Here is a 16,382-nt window from a genome sequence, read left to right as displayed (position 1 = left end):
AAAATTCCTTTGAGAATGGTAGTTAATGTCTGCCTGTGCCATTTACAAAAGCCTGTCCCTCCTCATACATGAGCTAGAAATATCTAGTGCTAAGAAAGCGGAGTTTATTTACTGTAGACGTGTGGGAAAATAAGAATGATGGATATTACCCTAAAAAAAACTCAACTTCATGTATTCCAAGCCTTATTAATATTTTATATAATTTTAAGATTTTCTCAGCAGTATATAGATGTACATACCAAAATTAAGGCTTTTTCCTGCCATTTTCCCCTTTTTCTTCAAAAATTTATTCATCTCATGATTTAAACTGCAGTTTTTATGCTGATAATTTAAAAAATATGTTCCTCTAGTCATGATTTCTCCCTAACACCAGTTTCTGTCTCCACCTGCAGTTCTCAATACTTCAGCTTGGTAGACCCTATGCGTATATTTATCAAACATTTCATTTCCTTCTCTGGTCAGGGCCCTGTTATACTTGTCATGGGAGATAAAAAAGAAATATAAGAAACTTAAGCTATTGATGTACCTGACTCTGGATTATCATCAGCATTTTTATATTGACCCAGCCTCTCTCCTAGAAACATGAAATGTCACTTAGAAAAATCTTTGAGTAGGATTTTGCTTTCATAAGTTGTCCTCAAGAAAGTGTATTTTCATTATGTTGAAACATGTTTAATACGTGATTAACCCTGTGATGGTCCCTGCCTTATAAGCATGCCTACTTTTGCTTTTCATACTTTCTGGTTTGTATTTCCATCTTTCTTTTGGAAGATTATCCTTAGTATTCCAGTTGGTGTTCCAGTTTCAATTATTCAGTAAAATTTAAGTCTTTTTAAATGTTTTTGCTTGAAAGGTAGATCTCTCTCTAACAGAAATGTATGCAATGTGTGTCACTTTCTGTGATGCCTTATTTTAACTTCTGGAATTCTAAAGTAGATATTTAACGAATGGTACTTTGCTTCCGAAGTGAAGAGATCTTAAATAGACTCCAAGAACCAATACTATAGACATATCCTGTCCCTGAGAAAAATCCTCAAAAGCTTCAAAAAACTGTCAGATCTATCATGTATCTCCTGAAAGCAGCACTGCTGGACTCATTTATACCCAGATACTATGAATATATTTTGGAATCCTTAATTTCCGAATGGCCTTAGGCTAATTTTTTTGTATTAAGATTTCATCTCTCTTTCTTACCCTCCCCCCATTCTGTACACACACCACGCACACACACAGCACACACACACACACACACACACACAAGCATAAAATATGAAAACGGCTTCCTTCCATAAGGAAAGTTGTCTGTTGTTTTGTTTTTAACCTTCTAACATACATTATGAGTATGATCACATATGGAGTTGTTTCTGAGTACAGGATCAAAATATATTACTCTTAAAGGAAACACAATTCTTGCTAAGAAAAATATCAGTCATTTAAGCAGTAGTCTACTAAATAATTTCTACTATCTAATGTTAAGCTAGGAAAAATACTGATGATAATGTAGTTTACATTTGTGGTGGTTGAAGTTTGGAAAAGTATATTAAACATTCTTCCATGTGGCGAACAGGCCCTTTTCTCTAAATTCTTCATACATTTGATGAAGTGGTGGATAAACATCAGTTTATTGAAATATTTCTTCAAGCAAAAGACAGAGTAGTCTTTACCAATGTAACATTCCAGTGAACCGCAAACATTTTTTATCTAGTTGTCTATATTAAATTGTTATGTCTCCTTTCCAAACTTGAATGCATGAAAGTCTGCTCTACTTTCTGATCTGTTTAAAATCATTTTAAATGTTTATCTGAATTTAAAAATAGTAATGATTTTATTGTCTTCCTATAACATCTCTACATGTTTTCCAATGCCAAATCTTAGTTCCTACAATGGTGAATATAGCCATGAGTTCTCATTCATAAAGCCTTTTTGTATTGTGTAAACATTTGACAAGAACTGTCTTCAGATAGATAAGATTCATAAAGTATTTAAGAGGAGTATATAATAATGCTGGTTGAAAACGAATCTCATATTTTTATTAACTTTTAAATTTTCAAAAATAGCTCATAATGAATTAATTAATGAATAAAACTTTAACACAGAAAAGCATTAAGAAAAAAGACAAATTCCACTCATTATAAACTACCACTTGTACAGTTTCTGTGCATCATTCATATATATATATGGATGTATATATATAGATAAATATACATATTTATATATATATATATATATAGTATATATATATATATATATATATACACACACACACACACACACACACACATACATCACCAAACTGATATCATAGGGAATTTATTGTCTTATAGGGTCTTTTTCCCCTTGATAATATATCCTGAGAATCTCAAGTAAAAAATTTTTTCTAAAATATAAATTTAATGGATAAATGGTATTTTTATATGAATTCATTGGTATTTATTCATCCCACCCCTTTTATCATGTGTTGACATAGTTTTTCATAATTTAAGAAAAACAATAATTCAATAAATATTTTCCCATACAACTTTGTACAGTCTGTGGTTATGTCCATGGAACAAATTTCTAAATATAAGTTTCTTTATTGAAAGGCATGCGTATTTGAAATTTTTTAATATATTTCCATTTTTTTCTCCAGAGAGTTTATGTTAATTTCACACATCTAAAACATATATAATTTAGAGTTTTTCCCTAATCCCTTCCTGTCAGAGTTCAACCAACAGCAAAAGATGGTACACTCAAATTAGGATAATTCAAGAATGTTTCATTTTCAGAGATAATAATTACAAAGATGATGGTGACATATTGGTGAAAGTACAAGAGATAATGCAGTAAATTATGGATATTAGTGACAGCCCTGTTACCACTCAAAGGCTAAAAGCGTGCGGGAGAAAGAGGGTATCAGAACATGAAAAAAGAGAAACAGGTAGAGAAATCCCTCTTGAGAGGAACAGTGCCCTTTGGTCAGTGGACATAGCTGGACCAAGGTGACTTTTCAAGTAGGGCACCAGGGGAGTAAAATCCTGACCTTACTCTCCCTGTTGTTTGTACCCACCGGAAAGCCAGAGGACCTAGGCTCCCTCTTGCAGTCCAGCTAGGTTGCCACACAAAGCAAAGAACAAGGTGGAAGCCAGAGAAGAGTCAATCTGGAAGGGCAAACAAAAGATATCCAGAACACTTACCTAGTTTTTGCATTTCTATGACTGTGCATATTTTTTTTATATTTCTGTGATTATTAGTGAGGCAAAAAAATTTTATTAACTAGTTGTATTTATTTTGTGAAGTATGTGTTTACATCTCCCGTCCTTTCTTTTCAACTAAGCAGATTTTATTTCTTATTGGTTTATCTTATTGATTAAAAGAGTTCTTTATATATTACGGGCATTTTAAATTTTTATTTTTCACATACACTGCTCTTCTTTAAAAGTTTAGCTTTTGCTACATGCTTATAAGTATTTCTAGTATTCAATACTTTTTCTCATTTTTTATGATTCCACTTTTTACACATTATTTTTAGTTCCACCTATAAATCATTTTGCTCTATAGTATAAGATGAAACATACTTTTATTTTATTGCAGTTAATAAATGCCAACATTATCCTACATAAAACACCCTTTCCCCAGTGAAATAACATGTAGTCCTATTCTTTTACCAGATACTTATGTATGTTTGAGTCTGTTTCTGTGCATCACATTATGTCATGTTAATCTTGTAGTGTATTCTGCTGCAGTATTGTATAGTGTTGATTGTATATAATTTTAATATATGACAATGTATTTTATTATTTTTCATTATTTTCTTGACATTCTCACCTATTTAGTCTGTCAAATGAACTTTAGAATTTATGTTTCAAAATCAAAAAAAGATCATTTTGGGGTTTTGATCAAGTTGTCAAATATTAATACATTACTCTGAAGAAAAATAAAGATCTTGTAATATTGAATCTTTCTTTCCAGGTAGCATCTTGTGTCTCTCAGGTTTTTCAAATTCCCACCACAACTCTCATTTTCTTTAAATATGATTCTCTTATTTCTAAGTATTTTACTTTTATTTATTTATTATTTTCAGGGGTGGGTAATTAGGTTTATTTATTTATTGATGGTTAGAGGAGGTACTGGGGATTGAATACAGGACCTTGTGCATGCTAAGCATGTGCCCTACCACTTGAGCTATACCTGCTCCCTCTAAGTATTTTATTTTCAAGAAATATTTTGATTGTGTGATTGAAAGTTCTTGCTCCTGGTGTTTTCTGACTGGCTACTGTTACTATAGAGAAAAGCGAGTGATGCTGTTGTATGTATGTTGTAACTAAAACTTTACCAGATTCTTACCATTTTTATTGAATTTAACTCTGATTATTTTAGATTTTTATGCAGACTGTTATATCATCTAAAAATCATATATTTCTTTTTTCTGATATTTATGCCCCTTATTTAATTTTCTTATTGACTTCACAGCAACTTCCATAGCAGGTAATAAATAGTGATGCTGATAGTTATAATATATTTCTGCACTTTTATTTTAATGTCTGCCTTTGTGGTTCATCATTAAGTATAATGTCAAATATTTGAGATAAAGAAGATCTATCTGAATGAACATCTTTCATCATTCTAATTAACTTTCCTTCTGATATGTGTTTACCATGAGTTTTCCTTTTTCTAAAATTAGGAATAAGTGTGAAATTTTATCACATTTGGCTTTATGTCACTTATAGTGATGTTTACATATTTTGTATCCTTTGACTAATTAAAGATGATGAATTATTTTAAAAATTGTCCCAATATTGAACCATTCTTCATTCCTGGAATATGCCCTATTTGGTCATAATATGCCATTCTTTTATTTAATTATTTTTCTTTTTTTTCCTTTTTTTTTTTTTATTGTGTTATAGTCATTTTACAATGTTGTGTCAAATTCCAGTGTAGAGCACAATTTTTCAGTTATACATGAACATACATACATTCATTGTCACATTCTTTTTTGTTGTGAGCCACCACAAGATCCTGTATATATTTCCCTGTGCTACACAGCACAATCTTGTTTATCTATTCTACATTTTGAAATCCTAGTCTGTCCCTTCCCACCACCCCATCCCCCTGGCAACCACAAGTTTGTATTCTATGTCTATGAATCTGTTTCTGTTTTGTATTTATGTTTGTTTGGTTTTATTTTTTTTTTTAGATTCTGCATATGAGCGATCTCATATGGTATTTTTCTTTCTCTTTCTGGCTTACTTCACTTAGAATGACATTCTCCAGTAACATCCATGTTGCTGCAAATGGCATTATGTTGTTGGTTTTTATGGCTGAATAGTATTCCATTGTATAAATATACCACTGTCTTCTTTATCCAGTCATCTGTTGATGGACATTTAGGCTGTTCCATGTCTTGACTATTGTAAATAGTGCTGCTATGAACATTGGGGTGCAGGTGTCATTTTGAAGTAATATACTATTCTTTTAAATTGCTACTACATTCAGTTTTCTAGTTTTGAAATTTTAAAAAAATTTATAAGGACTATTGGGAGAGGTGTGATTAGTGCCATCTTTATCAGATATAAGTATTAGGTTAAGGTAGCTTCATAAAATAACCTTTCAATGTTTTCTCTGCCATCTAACAGTTATAGGGATTCCCTATTCTTTGAAAATGAGAGAGTTGTTTGGGGAGAAAATGTATTTGGCACCTTCCTTTATAGTACTTATTTCAAAACCTTAAAAATTTACCTGTATTTCCACAGTCTATTCAGCTTTTCTGTGACTTTTGCACACACACACACACACACACACACACACACACACACACACATCATTCATAATTCTCTTCATCTCTACTTAGGCCTGTGGATATATAGGTCTATTCAGATTTTGTACTCTTGGGACTATTTGGAATCAGTATTTTTTATTTTTTCAAATATTTTTACATGCTTATTCTCTTTCTCATTTATAGATAATTAAAAAGATATAGATAAGAAGATAAAGAGATAGATAAAGAAAGATAAAGAGATATATAAAGAAAATAAAGAAAGAAAAAGACTATAAAACATATTTATATTTTTCTCATTTCTAATTATGCATACAGTTTATACATAGATTTTCCAGTTTCATTGATTTTCTCCAAACTATCAACTGTAGTATTTATTTTTCCTTCATTCATATATTTATTATCACTAAATTATTTTGCCTGCTTTCCTAAAGACAGTTTGTTTTTATTTCTTTACCTTCTTTATATTCATCTAACTTCTTTCAATTAATTAGAGTACATTTTGTAAGCTTATATGGTGGCAACTGTCATCTTCAATTTTTCAGTTGAGAAAAGGGAAGATGACTGTGAGAAATTACTGCAGCAGATATAGATTTCAGTGTTCTTGATTAACCATCACAATGCCCAGAGGCTAGAGAGAATCTGATGATTTGCCATCCCTGAAGAATCTGCCTAGTAATCCAGACATAAGAATAGAATATGCTCTGTAAAATTATTTAATCATATTTTTATTCACTCACTCATTCATTAACTATCTATTGAATTTCTTTTTGCCAAACCTTGTGCTTTCTTTTGGAGATACAAATATGAAAAGACATAGAACTTGTACTCAAGGATTTTGTAAGTGAAGTGGAGAAATAGATAATACATTATAAATATGGTAATTACTATGATAGAGGTATGTACAGGTTGTTTGGGGAACGTATACATACCCCACAGCACAGAGTTACTCAGGAAAAGTAATAGAAGATTTAGAAATACTATATTATTCATTTATATGCTGAGACCTGGGGAAAACAGGCGTAAAAGTCATTTTCCTTATCCTTAAGGAGCTTTCAGCCTAGTGGGAAGTAAATAATCCTATTACAATAAAGATGTGTACCAGACACCTATGGGGACACAGAGGAGAAACTAAATAATTCTGTGAGGAATTAAAAAGACACTTTCTTCACAGAGAAGGTAATGTTTGAGCTAATACTTGTAAGGTAAGCAGAGATTAATTAGATGGACAAATTGTGGCATTCTAAGCAGAGGAAACAACATGGACAAAGGCACAGTGGTATGAAAAGGCAAACAGTCTGCTACTGCTGACACATAAGGTACAAGGTGGTGAGGGGTGAGAAAAAAGGTGAAAGACAACAAACATTTATTGAACTCTTAACAGTGTGTCAGACACTATTCTAAGTAGTTTATATAAATTAACGTTTAATTCTTACCATTGCCCAGGAGGGTTCAGATAGCGACTGTTATCCACTTGATAGCTGAAGAAATTGGCCAGAAAGGATATATATTATACCAAAAGCCACATACTGATGAGTGGCTGGCCAAGATTTGAGTCCTGACAATCTGACTCCAAAGCCTATGGTCTCCTGCCTGCTATAGACAGGGATCAATTAATAAAGGGCTTTGTACACTATACCAAGGAATTTGGATTTCACTCTATCAATGTCTAGAAGCCATTGAGGTGTTTTAATTATAAAATTTACATGATCAGATTTTTATTTTTGACTCAAATGGCATTTGGAATATAGATTAAAAGAGATGAATTTAGATGAAGAGGGAAGCAGTGAAAAAAGGAAATAGGAAAAGAGGAAACAGCTTTTACAGTCCATGTAAGGGACAATGGAAGCGCTGAGATAGGGCAGTGAACCAGGGAACAGATTCAGGAATTATTTTGGTGAAACTTGGGGATGTGTTAGATGGGAATGAGGAATAAGGAAGAATGAAGAGTCTGTGCTGATTTTCAGATTTTTGTCCTGAGTAACTGCACTGTTAGTGCAAGAATCCATTACAGAAAATATGAGAATTCTAGATACTGTCTCTGTATTCTCAAAGTTAATATGCCTTTATATTTATTTAGGACCTTTTGCATATGAAACATAAGTGTATACATTTATACCCTTATTGTTGTTGGTTGCATATGCAGCATAAGGGTATACAAGCATACCCTCATTAAAAATCTACCATTTCACAAGTGTTAGCATACCAAATCCAACAGTACATTAAAAGGATTATACACCTTGATCAATGGGATTTATCCCAGGGATGCAAGGATTTTTCAATATTTGTAATCAGTAAATGTGATACACCACATTAACAAATTGAAGAATAAAAACCATATGACTTATCTCAATAGTTGCAGAAAAACATTTGACAGAATTCAGCATCTATTTATGACAAAAAGAAAAAAACCTGTCCAGAAAGCAGGCATTGAGGGAAAATACTTCAACATAATAGAGACCATGTGTAACAAACCCGCAGCAAACATCATACTCAATAGTGAAAAACAAGAAGCAGTTTCTCTAATACCAGGAACAAGACAAGGATCTTACTCTCACCACTTTTATTCAACATGGTATTGGAAGTCCTAGTCACAGCAGAGAAGAAAAAGAAATAAAAGGAATCCAAATTAGGAAGGAAGAAGTAAATTGGTCACTGTTTGCAGATGACATTGTAACTATACATAGAAAATCCTAAAGATGTTACCAGAAAAATACTAGAGCCCATCTTGAATTTGGTAAAGCAGGATACAAAATCAATATACAGAAATCCATTGCATTTCTATACATTAACAATGAACTATCAGGAAGAGATATTAAGGAAACAGTTTCATTTACCACTGTATCAAAAAAATAAAATACCTAGGAATAAACCTAAGGAGGTAAAAGACCTGTACTCAGAAAACTATAAGACACTGCTGAAAGAAGTTGAAGATGGAAACAGATGAAAAGATATGCCATGTTCTTGGATTGGAAGAATTAATATTGTAAAAATGACCATACTACCCAAGGCAGTCTACAGATTTAACACAATCCCTATCAAAATGCCATTGGCATTTTTCACAAAACTAGAATGAATAATTTTTAAATTTGTATGGAAACACAGAAGATCCTGAATAGCCAAAACAATCCTGAGTAAGAAGAACAGAACTGGAGGAATTACACTCCCTGACTTCGAACTATATACTACAAAGCTACAGTAATCGAAACAGAATAGTACTGGCACAAAAACAGACACATAGATCAATGGAACAGGATGGAAAGGTCAGAAATAAACCCACACACTAATGATGGAGACAAAGGAGGCAAGAATATACAATAGAGAAAAGACAGTCTCTTCAGTAAGTGGTGCTGGGAAAACTGGACAGCTATATGTACAAGAATGAATTTAGTACATTCTCTAACACCATATACAAAAAGATGAAGTCTGTCATTTCAGTCTACCATGACAGAGTCATTCTCCCAGTAGTTTAATGGACACAGCAAAATACTTGTCTTGTTACCAGGTTTAGATTTTTGCTTTTCTTGCTTAGCATTATCACTGATACATCCAGATAGCCCTTTCAGAGGCCTTCACTCTACTGAAAGATGATTTTTATCAGTAACACTGTGAATAAATTCTGATTCTAGGTTGGCAATAGAATATTATTTTTTTAAAAAGTCATTCTCACACCAGTTGGTTTCTAATATTTGGATGTTTAGGTTTCATATGGATTATATACAGGTTCTTGGGCAGAAACAATACATTAATAGACATATTCAGGGTTGTCCTATATTTATCCTAAATTCTTGTCCATTGTCCATAAACAAAATTTCGTGAATTTGAAACCATAGTTACACAAGAAAATGCCAGTGTAAATGATACTAAATAAGACAAAAATTGTGTAAAGGAAGTTTTATTTTTATGCCCCTAAGTGGAAATTGTAAATGAATAGTAAAACTTCATACAAAGCTGTCTAATAAAAGAAAAACTAGATTCTGTATTTTTGATAACAATTATTTTCTTCATAAAGCAAAGTTGTATAATTTGTCCTAAGTATAACTTACTAATCTCCTAGAGTTAATTCGCAGAGGAACGTGCATGCAACATATTAAAGTTCTTTGCTGATACACACTCAAAAAAGTTGAGAAACTTATGAATTTGTCAGTGATTCCTTTCTCCTGATCTTACCATTTCACTTGGCAATTGCTCTTTCCTTTGAAAGACTCACGTGATACATTTGATTGGAACCAATGCTAAGGTCAAATCTTTCTTAAATCAATCAGTTCTTCAAAGAGAATACATTGGTCAAATTCTTTTCTTCATCAGTCAGGCACACCTTTCATTCAGAAGAAACCTCCTTTTGAAATGCCACAGCCATCACTAAATGACTGAAAGCAGAACTAGAGTAATCAAAAGTTCTTTGTCTTCATAAATGTACAACTTCATTTGAGGGCTGGGAAAAATACCTGTAGAGATTGCGGTCTAATGGAAAAGGAGATCGAAGCATTGAGTGTATGATTTGCTGGTTTTAAAGCTCTTTGATCTTTCTGGAGCACTTTTAATTTCAGAATGTTTAAGTAGCTTTAATTCCTAATATTAAAAAATTTAAATTCCTAATGCCTATTTTTTATTAAGAGCAACAAACCCATACAGCTTAGCAATTTCCATTTCTATTTAAAAGCTAATGAAGTGAGAGAACAAGTGCCTTAAATAATTTATGACCTAGTCAGGGAAATCCAAGGGATGAGACCTGATACTCAAATTCCAATTGAAAACTTTTTTTTTTCCCCAAAACAATTCTGTCTGATAAGTGATTCATAGGCTTTATTCTCTCCTGCCTAGAAAGCCTAAATTGAAAATTGGAAATGTGGAATCCTACAATGGAATTGAGAAAAGAGAAAAAATGAGCAAATGAGATAATAATTAGACTCCGTTTTGAAAACTTATTAAGCATATAAATTAAATGTTTCTTTTGAATATCATATTTTCAAACAAGTAAATTCTGAAAATTCTTAAATTCTCAAATTATGTTAAATAAGTTTTCAAGAGTATTTACTAGCGTTCCACAAATTTATGTTGAATTAAGTTGTATTGCGTTGCCTTTTATGGGGGTTGGAGGGAAGGAATCCTTCTCCCTACTAAATAACATGGAGGATAATTGTAAATTGCCCTTAGTGTGAATCTGTCTTATGCCATGTAACAAACACATACTGGTTTGATAGCCTTGAGTCTGATTTTTACCTCCTTTACAATTAAAATACATTGTGAATTTGCTTTAATATCTAAAAAAGCATTATGTTGCTTTCATTAATCTCTGAGAATCTAATTTCCACTCAACCATTCACATATAACATAAATCATGTTATAAAAGTCCAATATATATTGGAACCAACTCCTTTAATTTGCATGTATACTGAGTTACAAAATAATTTCTCGTATTACCAGAGCTATAATTAATGCAGTTCACAACAATAGTAATTATACTTCAAGAAAGATGAAATGTGCTTAAAGGAGCTGGTTTTAAAGATTAACAGCGCTCTCATAAGGAAAAATTTGCCTCATCTCTTTCTATCACATTTGAGCCAGAAGCTTATAGTGAAGCAAAATAATAATGCTTTCCTATATGTGTGACTAATAAAACAGCAAACCTCAGTAATGGGGAATACAGCTACAAAGTAGACTGCTAAAATAGTCTCCTGTTCTCCCATATGCTATAGTGATTCATGTCAAAAACCTGAAGTTATTGTATACTGGCTGTAGTTTGTCTGTATCTAATATTCTCAATATTTGTGTTGTTTGTGCATTTTTTTTTAGTCAAGAGAATCCATTCCATTAAATGACCTAAAGTCAGAAGTATCACCCCGGATTTCAGCAGAGGACCTGATTGACTTGTGTGAGCTTACAGTGACAGGCCACTTCAAAACACCCACCAAGAAGACAAAGTCCAGTAAACCAAAGCTCCTGGTAGTTGACATCCGGAATAGTGAAGAGTATCCTTTACACATGTGGTTTTAAAGGGTGGTACTGCTTTATTCATATTGCTTCCTTTCCTCTTAAAGGGCGTGTGGTAAAAACTGAACATATCTGGGATTCCTCTGAATTCAGATAGCTAAGTAACTCTCAAACTGGATGCTAGAATAGACTTGCATAATGTTTCATAAGATAATATTACATACCAGAGACCTTAAAATGTTTTCCAAACACCACCAGAATAGTGGGCTATTTTCTTGGTTTTTGTGTTTCTCTGATGTATATTTCTGTTCTTGGGGAAGCTTGAATCCTTCCTGCTATAGGTTAAATTTTGGCAAAGATGAAAAGTAAGTATTTACCTGGTCTACCTCATAGCCTAAAGGAAAGTTTGCCAGATCTCAACACTGAACTTTTATTTATTATAATTATCAAAATATTGGCTTATAGAGAGCATGTTAAAGTATTTTTCACTGACATTTTACTATTAAGTGTACCACAACTTCTGGTGTTTTTTCCTGGCGTTAAAGTATGAAAAGTTACAAAATAGCGATAGTTCAGCCTTTCCCCCTATATTTTCATCATCTGTTAGATTCTTGTAAAGCAGACCTTGATTCTCTATACTCTAGAATCTAAATAAATGGTTTTCAAATTTTTTTGAACAAGGTAACTCCCTTTTAAAATAAAATCTTTCTAGAAACTCAACATATAAAATATAAATGAATTTTTTCACAATTAATTTTTTCATAAGTTAATATTTATAGCATTTACTAACTATAAATGAGGGTTATAAGTGGATGAGGGAAGCAGACTGGTGGTTTCTTATATACTAAAATTGGCATGTAAATTTTCATGTGCATATTTTCAATCATAATTTTTGAAATGAAATTTTAAAATGAAATTAAAACCATACATTTACAGAGCTCCTCAAGTAATCCCTAGAATCTGAGATTACTGAAAACAGTTTGGGAGCCTACTATTTTAAATGATACATCCCCATCTTTTTGTGAAAAGTTTCTAATTTCCCTAAACTGTGAGGCCCCTGAGTTTGAAGAGAGTATAAATGTTCATGGTCCTGGTGTTAGGGCTTCAGGGATACCAGAAATTCCTTAGCAGAGTAGGTGAGTGGACCCGCAAAAGAAGCATTCAATTCCAGTTGATTGGTCAGGGACCCCTGATACAGAAGTTCTTATCTATTCCTTTAAGGGTTTAAAATACTTTTAATTTTTCAGCTTTTTATGTTGCTTTTGGTTGAGCCTTTATTTGTAGTCTCTCAGAAAACCATCCAAAAAGCATAACATTATGTTACTCTATTTTAATGTGATGGACTATTACTAAATTAATTAAAACAATTTATGTACATACCACTCTGCTGATAATTCCTTTCAAATTATTTAATTAACTATTTGAAATTTAAAAATACACACAGTATGGAAGTGACATTCAATCTAAGTTTTCCAAAACTTATAGTCAGACTTTTTTTTTTTTTGCTTTTATTTTCTGCAGGATAAATAAAAACAACAGCAGAAAGCAAAGCAACTCACTTGACCATTGTTCTTTAGTGAGTATGGATGAGTAGCCCAATGTAGGAGTGCCTCTATGTCATCCTGCAATACTTGGTTCAAAGTTGGAACTAGGCAGAGACCTGACTTGGTTGTTTTACTAATTATAAGCTAAATGAAGAGAATCAGTATTTCTGTGTCGCCTTATAGTGGGGGTGGATCCAAGGGCATAAAGAACAGAAAATAAAGTCACCCACCTTTTATGACCTTCCCAGAGGACCCAACTTGTGAAATTTTCTAAATTTCCTTTTGAAAGTCTGCTTTAAAACCAAGATTTCTTAAATTTGTACCGTTTAACCTCACAACATTCCTTTTTCCGTCCAGCATCCTCTTATGTTACCACATATCTTCCTCTCTCCCACATCTAAATAACAAGTATTGGCACCTGTATGTCAATCATAGTACATTGAGAGAAATCACAAACTAAATGACTTACAAGAGTCATTGGTTATCATTAGGTCTTTTCTAGTATCAAGAACACAGTGAAGAATGGAGACTGTGGGTTCTAAAATCTCCTTTGATCAAGGTGTCTAAACTACCTACCTGTGGCCTTCCAAGACTGGAAAATTCATGGACCATTTGTAATCTCTTATTATGGATACCCATTTGATTACATTTTGAGGAAATAAGGGACATTTCTTTCTAACTCTATTAATCTTAAATACTATTTTCAAAGAATTAAAGGCAAAATAAAAGCATATGCATAGTAATGAGGAGATTCATAAATTGAGTGCTTAAAATTAATATGTTAGAATGTGATGCTTGGTTTTTTAGATGTCATTAGTATTAATACCAACCAATAAATATTACTCTCTTTAGTGCTGTGGATAAATTTTTTAGAAGATGGTATAAAATATAGTTCTTACTCACTAGGTGCTTCAGTATGAAGAATATAAATCATTAAAATATTTTATGTGGAAAATAAACAATAAAAACAATATGCATTAAATACCAAATGAGTGATACAAACAAAAACCACACCAAAAGGAAGCAATCTCGGGGTAAGAGAAGCAAGGTAGAGATAGGACTCATATCCTTTAAATTTTTGTAGTCCCAGCACCAGGTTTGGCATCTAGATAGTATCCAGAAAATATTTATTTAGGAAAAAAGCAGATGGCAGACACAATGTCCCACACTCTCCCACCTATACCCTTCAAAGTTATAAGGAGACAGTAATATATAAGTCCTTTTGCACTCTGTAAGTGATCCAGTGATTTCTGAGGCCTTTCTTCCTTTAAATCCAGAAGCAAGACTATACTCAAAAGAAGTCAGCACATTCAGAATTTAGACTTAGAGGCATTCATCTCACATCCACTTATTCAACAAATATTTACTGGCTGTCTATTGTATGTGCTAGTCAGTAATTAGTGTATTAGATTTTGAGAGAGATAAATATATCTACCATATGATCTTAAACAGCAGGAAGTGCTATACCTAAAAATAAAGCAAGGAAAGAAATAGAGTGGTAGAGTTTGACAAAGTATGCAAGAAAAGCCTCTGAGAAAAGGTGGTATTTCAGCAGAGCTGAATGATGTAAAGAGGCAGGCTTTAAGTGACATGGGGAGAAATATTCTAGGCAGGAGTAAGAGTGAGGGCAAAGACCCTGATATGTGAACATGCTTGGCCATTTTGGACCAACAAGGAGACCAGTACAGTAAGAGATAAAGTCAGAGGAGGTAAAGTCAGTGAAGCCAAGAAAAAGGTATGGGACAGTCAGAGATCTATAGTGTGACTGTAGAGTTACTAATATGCCCTTAATTACTTGAATACCTATATTCACTAATTCCTAAAAGTCCACTATTAGATGTTGGTTTAAGATTTTTCACTGTCCTGTTAAAGATGCACACGTACCTGTTGGCAATATTATGCCTTACCTGTTATTTTAAAACAAGAGGCACTTAGAATGAATAGATTTAAGTGAATTGATTTCTAATAATAGCTATCATTAAGCTCTGACAGTGTGCCAAGCATGGTGCTAGCCCTAAGATATAGAAATCATCTCTATCAATATCTGTATTTTACTGGTGAAAAAACTGAGGCTTAAAAAGGCTAAGTATCTTGCCCAAGGCCATATAACTGGCAGTTGGTAGAGCCGACCTCATGTTCCTAAGCTTTATGCTCCAAGCTTTATGCTGGTGGCTGATGGTCTTTTCATAGAGCTGTTAAGCAAGCAGAGAGAAGACTGAGACAGATGAGTTAGTATAAATTAATGACTGCATGAGACATGTGTTGATTCCAAACTATGTGTTCAGACACTGTGCACATTCCTTCAAATCTTACATACAAACTCAATTACTTTCAGCCCCTCTGTATATTACTAACTAAATAAATCTAATAATTGCCTTTATACAGACACAGCCGCAGATTCAAGGAAAAATGAACTATTTAAATTTTGGAAAGCAAAGTTGGAATGCTTTGAGAGAGGAAGCATTTTAGAAAGGTTCTTTCCTACAGTGATGACTTAATTTATAAGATTTAATCCATTCAAAATATTTTTATAAAATTTTCCTAAAACTATCACTAGGATGTTGATATTTTAAAACTTAACAAGTTAAACCTACTTGAAATCCTCATAATATTTTTGAAGAAATCATTTTTGTAGACTAACTCTTAAATTTTGATCAAGGTGAATATTTGCAATTAAACCCTGGGACTCATGTGACTTTTCCTTTCTGTTTAATAAATGAATAAATATTTAATGCTAATATATTTTTAAAATAATTTTATTTCTCCTATGCAAACAAATTGTAGTCCTATACAGTAGAGGGGGAAAAAAAGGAAACTCTGTAACACCTTCTTCTTCCTTAAAGAAAGTAAGTTATTTTTGAAGTGTTGTTTATAATATTTTTCAAATTGTCTATTTTCTCCCTATATCATTTTTAGCCTCTATTTTGCTTTTATGGGTCATTTAAATCAGGAAATTTTGGCTAATACATTTCCTACATCTTCACATAGGTGAAAAATGTGTTTTTTTGCTTTCAGAACAGTACTCAACAGAAATCCTGTGCTCTTTTAGGATTTAGAAGGCATGAGATTATTTCTGTGTTGAATTTTGAGCCATCAAATATTTTAAAGGAATTTTTAAATCTTTTTGTAAAGTGAAGAATCTTTCTGGAATA

At 32.5% G+C, this 16,382-nt stretch overlaps 1 protein-coding gene across 7 annotated transcripts in view; it reads left to right on the top strand.

Annotated features, from left to right (window-relative positions):
* The window catches only part of TBCK (TBC1 domain containing kinase), a 172,781-nt gene that overhangs the window by 127,799 nt on the left and 28,600 nt on the right, over window positions 1-16,382 (top strand). For all 7 annotated transcript variants that reach the window (XM_014559202.2, XM_032461169.1, XM_032461172.1 and 4 more), the window contains one exon: window positions 11,549-11,724. In XM_014559202.2, coding sequence (XP_014414688.1) covers window positions 11,549-11,724 — 176 coding nt within the window. The remainder of the gene's footprint in view (window positions 1-11,548; window positions 11,725-16,382) is intronic.

This window comes from Camelus ferus, chromosome 2, assembly GCF_009834535.1.
Source record: "Camelus ferus isolate YT-003-E chromosome 2, BCGSAC_Cfer_1.0, whole genome shotgun sequence".
NCBI classification, from domain to species: Eukaryota; Metazoa; Chordata; class Mammalia; order Artiodactyla; family Camelidae; genus Camelus; species Camelus ferus.
This window is presented reverse-complemented; position numbering and strand designations above follow the sequence as displayed.